Consider the following 11,737-nt stretch of genomic DNA (forward strand, 5'->3'; position numbering starts at 1 on the left):
GCACAGAAAAATACAAGTCAAAGGCGATAGCATCGCCTCAGAGTTTCAAATTAACGGTGGAGCGAAAGAGAGAAGAAGACCCCTTCGAGGAGTCCGGGACATTGATAAGCGGCATCTTACATGAGTAATGGGAAAATTATCTTTGATTGCTGAAAACAAGTCAAAAAATAAGGGAAAACGAAGGAGAAAACATAACGAAGGAGAACGTGATGTGTGCAGGTTATGAGCAATGGGTTTTTCCTGGGGAATCGAAGGGTTAAATACCCCTTATACTTTATTACCTCGTATATAAAGCAAGCCAGTTGAGTTCTTAATTAGTATTTGAGCAAAAGAAAATAGGACATAGAGCATAATATTTTAAGCTTTAAATTTAAAATAAAAATCACCAAAACCATGCAAGAAAAGAGAATCTAAAAATAATCATTGGGTCACATCACTCATACGCAGTGTTGTACAGTTTTTGTGTTTTCTGTTTTAGATGAAAATTTTCAAAAATCGACAAAAATTAGAATTTTTTAACATTTTAAATAGATTATTTATTAACTTAATAAAAACTGGCATCGTAAAGGTTTCCGAATTGAAATTAATGCAGTTTGATTAAGTTATGAGGTTTTCATACTTTGATGTCGAAAAAATTTGGGTTTATAATTATGTAAAATATCCAATAACCCAATTGCCAAGCTGCAAGAGTATATCAACTTTGGCAAAATTTCCAAAACTTTATCTTCCGCTTCTTTAATTATTCATTGAATATTTGTGCTACCCTCTATGTATGCCATACAAACTGATAAGAAGAAACCCAACGACTCTGTTATACTGTCATACAGCATTTATTTATGTGCTCTTTGAAGTTTTTGGTTTTTGGTTTTCGATTTTCATTTCAACACTCGCTTATGAACTAAACAGAACTGATTGATTTGCTCGACGGGGCGTACTATATTTTTACTATATATATTTAGTGCGTTTAGGCGGGTTTAAGCTCTGTATTAATTTAATTTCTGCCATTGCTTTTCTTTTCTGTTTCTAATTGCACAATTACTTTAACATTTATTGCGTTGGTTTACTCGGTTTTAGTTTAAATTCGCGCCATAAAATTGATTGTTTTTGCTTGCTGATTTGTTGGTTAATTTATAAACTCATAATACAATTTGGTGCACATTTAAAATGACCTAAAAATACACTAATAATTCACATGTATATTTATTGCTGAAAATAAAAGGCAATTAGTGAATTCTTATACCTTTATCGCTCCTAACAATTATCCATTGACAAATGGCCATACATATTGCTCAATAAATAACACAATAAAGCTACGCCTCGATCCTTGTGATATATATGTTTTTAGGGAGTATTTATATTTATATAGAACTCTAACTTGACTTTACACATGAACCCGAAAAGCATCTCTATATAGTTTGTTTTTTATCTGTGCAAGTTTCATATTTGTTTGCTTACATTTCTAGGGTCAAAGGTTGTGGATTTTCAGGCGGGTTAGAGGGATACTAGGGCTGGGTTTTGAGTGTTTTCTTTCTGTTGGAGGATGAGCGACTCGATGGCACTCAAATATTTACAAAGTAAACTGGGTAACGCTAAGGGTAACTCAACCTAAATGCAGCCAACGCGCAAGGATATCTATCCAACCTGCTCCTTAGCAGCCCAATTGGAGCACAATCATGGCCAGAATGGAGCCCAGGGCCAGCGTTATGGCCGCAGCTCCATTGCAGCGATCCGTCTTGCAGATGTCGCAGAAGAAGGCCTCCTCCGCCGAGGGCTCCTCGCCGTCCGCCCCATCCTGGCCATGTCCCTGGTTCTTCCGTCGCTGCTGCCGTTGATCTATCTCCTCCTTATTAGGGATTCGCAGCTTGGTTCGCAGGATCTGGCAGGCATCCGAATCGCCAGTGTCCAGCTGGCAGAAGCGAGCAGTTACCACCTTACGGGTTTCAGCTGAAGAAATACAATACATTTTGAATAATTAAATTTATTGTTATTCATGTATAACTTTCTAAATAAATATATTTTAAAACTTGGAATAATAAAGGGTGAATACTCTCTTTATTATCTCTATTTTCCTCCTATTGCTTTTCTTTTTAATTGAATTTTTAAGCAAAAACACTTTCATTTATTCCTTAGAGCTCTTCTTACATAAGACCCAGTGGACCTTTTCTGGGAACTACCATTGTTTGTGGTTACATTGGCATCAAGTCTCGTGTTGTACCCATTATTTATATATATGGTATCACACTCTGCAAAGTCTACAACTGTCTACTAGATAACAAATCAGTCATAAGCCAATTCAAATATTAACTTTACGATTGCCGAAGACTCACAGAGTTTTACAATTAATGATTCACATGTAGTTTTATATCAAGTAAATGTAAACATTATAGTTTAGATAATTTTGAGTGCATTTGTTAAAGCCTGAAACACTTTAGAATGAATAATTATAATTATATAATTATATAAGACTTAATGCTATTCAAAGAAAAATATTATAATTTAAATACTCACGATCCTTGGCCACCACTTTTTGGCAATTCATGAGCGGTAACTTGTTGGCTCCATTATCGAAATAGGAGAACTTGTTGAGGTCGAAAAGCCAGGTGTCCAGTGATTTCATTTTGTCCAAAGTGCATTCCTTAAATAAAGAAACCATTCATTGATGAGTGTGTTATTTGTATTGTTGATTTTTATTATATATTAATTCCCGTTGGAAACAATGCCTGGACATTGATCGAAGCTTGGTAATTGAGGTATTAATTACTGTTGCAGTTTGTTGCAACTGAATTATCTTATCGGTGGGCGGCAACAGCAACTGATACCAGAGACGACCTTGGTTATCAGAGAGTGGGAATACTTGCTCACTTAAACTCCATTCACTTGACCCGAATGTGGGAAGATTAGAGCCAGTTCTGGTGAAGTAGTAAAGCCACTTAAGTGCCAGTGGGGGATGCCCCTTATTGAAGAGAAGGTATTCATAGAGGAGTACTTGGGAAAATCGCTTAGTAATTGATTCAAGTTAGAAGCACTCAAATTTAAATTCTAATAATAAATATAACCTCTTTATGCTTATTAATTCAACTTTGTAGTTTATTAAATGGAAACCCCCTTTCTTACTCAAGAAACCCCAATAAAATTCAAGCAATATCTTTACAATAAGTTTATGATTAACTTAACAACCTTTTCCTTTGCAAGATATCTGTTTTTCTCTTTAAACAGTGATAAGAATTCATACAATTATCTCAAAAGAATAAGTTCGCTTAGCAGTTGCCTTTATTTATTGTGAAATTTTATTTATATTTTGATAATTTCTCAATATTTACTATTCCAATATGACTTTGAAATATTTACCCAAGAGATAAGACTCTATATTTGCCAATATTTGTACTCAAATAATTGCGAATTCAAATCTTTAATGTCGTCTAACAAACGTAAATTGAAAATGTGATAACTTTCAGCGTCACTAATTTGATTTTGAATTATTTATTTGGACAAGAAAATTGGTAAGATAAGATTTTAATGATGACACTTGAAGATTTTCTGTGGTTCACTTTTGTCGCATTCACATCTTTATTTTGACAAACGAAATAAATTAATGGGATTAATTTGCGACTTCCTTTATGATAATTTCTGATTATAATAAATGATTTGTTTTAAAGAAACCACATTTGTTGTTGTTAAACAATATAGTTTATGGGTTTTTAAATTATCAGTTTAATAAATAAGTTATAGATTTCGGAGGTAAAGACTACAATTAATTGCATTTTAGTGTTTGTTTCTATTTTATTTGCACAAAATTGTTTACTATATGTACAGTTTTTTAAAGAAGTACCTAAAAAAAGTGATCTATGTTTGCTGGGAAGTCCTTCTGAACTAAAATCCATAACATTTATTATACAAGAGAGAGCTTAACACCCATAATTATATTTACAACTTTCTCTATAAACTCAAACCATTTTAAAGCCGATTTTTTATGTCCCCTTTTGGAACACAAATCGAATTAATTCAGCAAGGAGATTTCCCCAAGAAAAGCCTGTCAGTGGCTCGTAAGGTGAAAATTTACGTTAGTTTTCAGCTTTTCAAAAAGTATTTCAACTATTTGGCACGTGGCCTGACCTACAACCCTCCCAAAAAAAAGATGCCAGTAACAGAAAATTCACTTAACGTGGAAAATAGGGAAAGGGGAGGACTGGGAAAAGGCGTGGAAAATGTTTAAAGGAGTAAAAGCGCCAGAAGGGGGCCCCACACAAGAGGACGAGGACGTTGCACGTTTCCGTTTCCGCTTTTGTGGGCTCTATTTCCAACTATTTTTTCCCTTTCACCTTTTTATTTTATACTTTTCTTTAATTTCTTTAAATTCTTAAATTTATGTACCCCGTCGTTTTAATTTGTGAAGCACTGTGATTAAGGTCAGGTGGGGTCCGATTTAGACTCTACTACTGAAAAGGTTTGGCCAGAAGAACAACAGGTCCTGGATGTCAGGACCTTAGCTAATCATCAATCAATTCTCGCTGATGGATGGACTTAAGACACCGAATGTGTATACACTCACCTCCGGCATTATGGTGGAATTGGAACTCAGATCAGCGCAGCTGGGATTATCGCTCGAGTCGCAGACGAAGCACTGGATGGCGGCGCCTGTAGGATATTATTTAATATTATATTTTCTAATTTAATAAATTACACTTTATTATTAAGGAACTGTGTATTTATCTTAAATGTGATTCGAAAATTTTAGAGGTGTTTGAATATGTTCATTGAGTCAAGCGCAGCTTTAAATTAATTGTTTTCCCTGTATTATTTTTATTTTTCATATCGAAACATTTAGAACTAATATATATTTTTGAGTTTTGAGTTTTTTTTCTTCAATTATAATGCTAATTTTTCCACTTATTTTAAGCACAACACACCATTCGAAATGAAAGCCATCAAAAAGGCAAAAAACAGCATTAAAGCTCCCGACATATTTTCCAGCACTTTTATTTCCAATTCTTTTGATTTATTTTCCGTTCACGGAGCAATGATATTTTTTCAAATATTTTCTGGCACTCGCACAATTTTCACGATTTATTTTTCCGTTTGCAGCCGAAAAGGTTCTACACTGCCGTTGGCCAAAGGCAAACTGAAATTGGAAGCCAGCAAGGCAACGCCATGACCCGAAGCTTGCAAAAGGACACAAGCCGAACGGAACGAGGACGTCATCGTTTTCCGAAGCTGCTCGAAGCTCGTCCTTCGTCCTTCGTCCCCTGTCCTTCGTCCCGGGGATCCGTGGCGCTGCGTGGGTGCGTTGCTCGAGTGGCTCCTGATTCCGACAGTAATAACGTCTTGGCCGCCCCACATGGCAGCCGAGCAAGAAATTATTTAAATTGCCAAACTGCACAGGGCCAAAAGGCAGCAAGAACCCGTCAAAAAAAGCGAGCTGCAGCACCGCAGGACCTCGCTAAAAAAAGACCGAAATAAAAAAAGAAATGCAATTTTCTAGCAGCCAAAACACTTTTGCCCTCTGAGCTGCAACTCCAACAGTGTCGATATGAAATCATAAGAAAAAATTGGCTAAAAGAATTTGAATAATAACGTTTATTCTAAAAATAAACGGATCTCTTTTAAGCTGAAAAAAAGGTGTTCAAAATTTAAAGGTTACTCCTTAAGGCTTTAAGTATTTACCAGAATAAAGATAGAATATTCGAGGCTTGCTGAAAATAGGATAGGAACTAAAGAAAAAAACTTAAAGGGAATTTGAAATATGATTGATTTTTCTTAGTACAAACTTTAAAATTTAAAATATTTTACAAATATTTCATTATTTTAGAGCTTCTATTTGGTATACCTATTAGAATATTTTATATTTAATCATATTTTGGTTTTAATATGAGCTTTGTCATTTAGTATACAATATACAATATTGATATACACATTTATAAAAAAATCAATAATAACTCTCATTCCTAAGTGACATTTTTATACATTTTAAACCGAAAATTTAATCAATTTTCTGTCTTAAATCTAAATAACACAAATTTTTATTTTAGAAGTGCTTTTGAATTGTATTTTTCCACAGATACGGACACCAACCCATTTGACCCCTAAGCAACACCAGATAAGCTCGCTTTTAAAACTAAAATTAAATTACGTATTCAAAAAATAGACGAAGAATAAAGAGAAATGAGAAAGAAAACTAGCTTTGGAAGGCCGAAGTATATACACCCTTAAAGAAAATAGGTATTAATTTATGCATTAATTTTTATATAACAATCAAATATTAAAAATGTCATAACTCAACAAAACAGGCTTTAATTTCAATTCGGAAAGCTTTACTATGTTAGTTTTTACGAGGTTAATAAATCTGTATTACTGTATCAGTTTAAAACCAAAAAAAATTAAATTTTTTTGAAAATTTTATGGAACTCCTTTCCTTTTTTTTCTCGGAGATAGCTAAAAAAGATTCCCCTGTTGTTGCTGATCAAGATTATATTTTTTTTATAGAGTCGGAAATGACTCTTTCACTGTGTTGCAAGCTTCTCACTAAAACTAGAATACCCTGCAAGGGTATACAAAAATGCAGCCTGCGTAGAAGCGAGACTCCTGCGAGAGGAGACTCTGTTGAAATATGAGTGCCCAGAGAGTTGGTTAGGCCAGCATCCGGAGGAGGAAAAGAGGCACGTAGAGGACACGGTGGACCCCCGGGGGTATCATCGGATGGCAGCACAAAAGCAGAGCAATTAGTGGCACCCAAGAGCGAAAAACTCATCCGCATTTGCCGGCGGTTTTTTATCCTGACCTCGTCGCAGGACCACAGGACGACATCCGGCTGGGGTTTTGCGGAAAGCGAGGAACTGGAGGAACGTGGGCGGTGCTTGTTTATCGCCCAGCCAGCCGTTGTTCACACCGTTTTCCATCCAACCCAATCCCGGCAATCCTTTTGCCAAGCGTTTCCATTTATCATAAACAATGCAGACCCTGATTAGTGTAGGTCGTGGCCCTGGCCCGAAAAACCCGCCACAAAAGCGTCGGCTAATGTTCCGCTTGTTCCTATCAGCTCGCCCGTGGCTTAAGTTTCTTTTTCTGTTTTTGTTTCAAAAGGTGGATAAGCTTGGAGCAGGTGTAAATAGGTGGGTGAAACTCAAGTGGGAGTACCTTCTGCACTCTGGACTTTACTGGCAGTAGTTTCATGGTAGTTAATTTTATTGCAGACAGAGAAGTGAAAGCTTGAATTCTCCTTCCTATTCTTGATTTATTTTTTAATTTAAAAAGAATTCTTTAACCTTTTTCTTATCTATTCAATCTTTAAAAATGTAAGGCAGCTTAAGGTTGTAAAAGAAAATATATAAATACATTTACCCTATCAATTTCATTACAAACTTTGCACTCCCTAAAGTTTTTCCCCTTGATTAAGCTTCGTCCTTCTAGCCTTTAACAGAAGAACTATTCAGTTTATTAAACTTTCTTTAGGGATTCTTACTTTTTGCAGTGAAAATTTAGCTTTTTAATTATGCCAACTTTTGCGCAATTCCGATTCAGGAACAAAATTCAATTACCATTTAGTGCCGGCCATTTCCACACGGGTTTTTGCGTTTTTCCTGGCTTCGGGCCATGGGAAATTGGGAAATTGCAGCCTGTTGCCAGCGGAGTTTTTAGGAGAGAACAAATTTTTGGCGCAACGAAAGTGAAATCAAAGCCTGGCCGCGTGACAAGGATACATTTGGCACAAGTGCTGTGTCTGTGTCTGGGACAATGGCGGTGACGTGGACTCCGTTGATGTCATAATTCCTTGGGCCATCGAGTCCTGGCCATGGCATGCCGACACTTCATTACGCTAAACATCGACTGGACATAATTAAAAACGGTTTACGTACGCCTCCGCTTCCGTTTCCGGTTGGCATTTAGCGCAAGTATGAGTTCGAGTACTTCGTTCCCTGTGAAAGGTCAGCCATAACTTATGCTTTCGATTTTTACAACTTGACACATTTTATGCGAGTACTTGGCAACCTTTAGAAGCTTTTTATCTCTGCATCGAACCGCGAACCTGCCTTTACCTTGACCATAAATTTTGTGTAGCCAAAAAAAGAGGAGGCCACATTTTGTGGCTCAAAAGTTTCTACCCTTTTTGTTTCGCTGCCCATCCCTTAATTAGTTGCAAATTCTGGGCCGGCATGCTAATTGAAAAACTTTTTCCCCTGCTTCAGCTGCACGGCTGCAGCAATGAAATATTTACGATTTGGCTTCCCGCACAACAAAAAATTCACACTCTGTGTCAGTCAAGAGACGTCTCCCTCCGATAATGGGCCCTGTGTAGTCACTCGCTCTGTTCTGTTCTCTGTTCTGTGTTGACTCTAGTTTAATTGCGTTTTATTACGTATACGCACCGAGGTACGCCGCCAGCTGCCAATTAACTTGCCTCAAGGACAAGGGGGAGGGAGAGGGGTAGGGAAAGTATGTAGGTAGTGTGCAACCATTTCCCGGGTTGGTAGGTAACTTGCAGCAATAAACATAAAACTTTATCGTTGGCCATATCTGCAGCTTCTGGGCAAATCAATCGCTTGCAAATGCGCTTGGAAAATGCTGGAAAAGCTGAATGGAAACTCGCACAATGCACTTTATATTGGGGCTTCGTCTACGTATGTATTTTACGGACACTTTTTATGGCTCATTGGGGATTTAAACTGGCTCGAAACTTGAATTTAAATAAATTTCAATTGACTTGTTGGACAAGTTAAATTATTGTAGATACAGGTAGCTAAGGGAAGTCACATATACAGATCAGAATCATTAAAAAGGTCTTTTAAATCGAATAGAGAAAATATTTTTCGACATTTTTGCAACCTTTTTATTTTACTTTTAAAGGTTGCTACGTTACTTTATTTATTTTAACAATGTAAACAAATTTTTAAATTTAAAAAAATTAAATTTTAGCTGGACATACCTAGAGCGACTCAGATGTTGATGCTGATCAAGAATATATATGACTTATAGGGTCGGAAATGTCTCCTTCACAGCGTTACACGTTTCTGACTAGAATTATAATACCTTTCAAGCGTATAATTACACCTGTGCGTCTACGTAATTTGTACGTAATTTGTAATTTGGGACTGTAAAAGCCTAAAATAAAATTTAAAACAAAGAGACTTAAAATATATTTAGTCTCGTCTACTCGTTGTATTCCAAAGTACCAATCGAATTACTTTTTAAGGAACATTACCTACTTTTTTAATTTAAAAACCAATAAAAACAGTCACACTTTAACAAAACGCTCACCATCAAAGTCTCCTAAATGTCCATCGCCGATCATCTTCAGAGTCCTAAGCACCTGAATTTGGCAGGGAAATACAACGCCAAAGTAGGTAATTTTTTCCAGCAATCACTTGCACTTGACTGCAATTGCCATTAGGCTTCGAGCAGCAGCAGTAGCTTCAGGTGGAGAAAGAAAAATCGGAAAACCCAGAAAAACTGAGGCGAATTTTCTCCCTCTAAGCCTTTTACAGGTCATTGAGCTAAGACTCCGAGCACGTCTCTGCGGAAGGGAGGAAGGGCTTTGCCAGCAATTTGTAGGTGTCTCTCCCACGCTCGGTCTCGGACTCGGATGCACGTTCCATCCTATGCCCTGGCAGCTTCATCACCATCGCCCCCACAGACGGCAATCAGCTTCTGAAAGGGCGTGACAAATACAAAATATCATTGCATACTTCTAGGTGGCTGCGAGAAATATTTACTTGGCATTGCGTATACGCCACGAAGGCACCAGAGACGTGACTCAATGCCGGGAACAATAAAAATATTTTCATGTATAAGAACAAAGCCAACAAATATAAATCAAGCAACTGATTAACATGGGAGGAGGTTGGGGAAAAGCTGTAAAGTGCCTGAGACAAGGAAAACTTGGTTGAGATTCAATTCCTTAGATCGTAGAATATCTGGAGAATTAGGCTTACTATTTTCTTTGATAAAAATAAATTCAAGAGAGAAAATTTAACAAAACGGTATGCTAGATATTATTCACACTTTAAAGTTATACTGTAAAGTAATCAACTATTAAGAAGTAAAATAACTTAGATTTTCCTTTGCCCTTTTACATATGTAATTTATAATCAAATTTAAAAACCTTAAACTGAATCAATTAAAATGTTTCTTTATGTATACAAAATTATCAACTAAATTAACAACTAAACCCATTACATTTTTCCTATAATTATTATTCTCTGTGTTTTTGGTATTCTCCAAAAAATTCCAAGCCGCAAAATTATTATTTTAACTAATACATATGTATATCCTACGACATGAAAAACAAAGGACCATAGAAACTCCTAGAACAATGACAACTTTATCCTTAGAGGGATGGTTGTGCTGCCCTTTGTTTTTCTTACTGCTCGTCCCACACGGCGTATGCGCAATTTGGCGCTTAATGACATCTTACTTTTATGCTGCATACTTTCGAGCGCCAGTCAAGTGTGAAACTTGGAGCGAGGAAAACAAAATTTACCAAAAGGGAAAACTTGAAGCTTAATTCAATTACTTGTCCTCGCTATTGATTAATAAATCTAAAAAAAAAACTGAACAAATAAATTACAAAAAATGTAGAGAACATTTTTTATTTATTTATTGAGTTACTTGTTAAGTTGTCAAAAAGAAAACCTGAAAAATTATATTACCAATTTAATATTTTTAACGTTCTAAGCAGTTTTTTCCTTTGTTAAATACTTTCGGGCTAATGGCTAAAACTCCCATATTATTATTACATGTGTCATTTAATGCTTACAAATTAAGCAATTATTTTCTTTAATGCAAATGCCAAGAAAAGCTTCTAAGGACACCAAGACTAACAACAATAATAAATGATTGGTACAGCGTTTTTGGCGAGGGCGCTCAGTGAATTCAAAATCAATGTTTTTTATGTTGGCGCCACGCTGTCCACGAAAATAAAAGGAAGCGTGGAGCGTCTGAGCAGACAGAGACAAGGCTGCCAATGATCCTGGGCGGGGGGCAGTGGGTGTGGCATTCGGATGAGCAGACGGATGCTGTTGCTGTGGCACACAGAAAGGCGCCGGGCGCCTCTCTGTCGACAGAACGCACAGCCATAGACAAAGGCTGCAGGACCATTCGCATTGAGCATTTCAGCATTTTGAGCTGCTGGCGACGACAGAGCACAAATGCTAGCGCATGTAGGTCGACTCACAACGTGTACATACATACATATCTGTCCTCTGAATCTGTCTCTGCTCAGTATCTGTATCTGTATCTGTATCTGTGTATCCTGCCTGGCCTGTATCTGTGCGAACGCGTTCCGGTCGCTGTATGTATCTGGACCAAAGACAAACAGCAACTGGCTGGGGAGTAAAGTCACTGGCCAGAGTCCACAAAAAATGGAGTTGCATTAAGAGAAAATGTACTGTACTACAAACTAAACTAAATATAAACTATTTAGGATGTATATATGTAAATATCAGGACAAAATTATAATTAGAAACCCATTACTTGGATTTTATACCCTCCCAAAGTATTATAATTTTAGTCAGAAGCTTGTAAAGAAGTGAAGGAGTCATTTCCGACCCTACAAATCATATATATTCTTGATCAGCATAAACAGAAGAATCTTTCTAGCTATATCCAGCAAAAAATAATTTTTTTCAAAAATTTTTAATTTTTTTTAAAGAAAAAATGAAAAGGGTTACATCGTAAAATTGATAAAAATTTTAATTCATTAAAATATTAGGTTTTGTATGCAAATCTATAAACCTATTAAAAACTA

The 11,737-nt window shown here is 36.4% G+C and overlaps 1 protein-coding gene across 1 annotated transcript; it reads right to left on the minus strand.

The window, feature by feature from the left end:
- Positions 1-811: 811 nt before the first annotated feature.
- Positions 812-5,356, minus strand: witty (without maturity). Its single transcript, XM_020943446.2, has 4 exons — positions 4,908-5,356; positions 4,550-4,635; positions 2,509-2,635; positions 812-1,944 (listed from the first exon to the last, which is right to left on the minus strand). The coding sequence occupies exons 1-4, from the start codon at positions 4,960-4,962 to the stop codon at positions 1,649-1,651; spliced, it is 564 nt and encodes a 187-aa protein (XP_020799105.1). The 5' UTR covers positions 4,963-5,356; the 3' UTR covers positions 812-1,648.
- Positions 5,357-11,737: the final 6,381 nt, after the last annotated feature.

Source organism: Drosophila serrata, unplaced genomic scaffold (genome assembly GCF_035046125.1).
Source record: "Drosophila serrata isolate PLE 108 unplaced genomic scaffold, ASM3504612v1 contig_240, whole genome shotgun sequence".
In the NCBI taxonomy this organism is placed as follows: Eukaryota; Metazoa; Arthropoda; class Insecta; order Diptera; family Drosophilidae; genus Drosophila; species Drosophila serrata.

Bases quoted from the DNA above. Each gene is read 5' to 3' on its own strand.
- witty (XM_020943446.2), bottom strand. From the start codon at position 4,962: ATGTCGGGAGCTTTAATGCTGTTTTTTGCCTTTTTGATGGCTTTCATT. The intron at 4,636-4,907 runs GTGTGTTGTGCT...AATATCCTACAG, and splicing joins GATGGCTTTCATTTCGAATG to GCGCCGCCATCCAGTGCTTC. The intron at 2,636-4,549 runs GTGAGTGTATAC...TCTTTATTTAAG, and splicing joins ATTCCACCATAATGCCGGAG to GAATGCACTTTGGACAAAAT.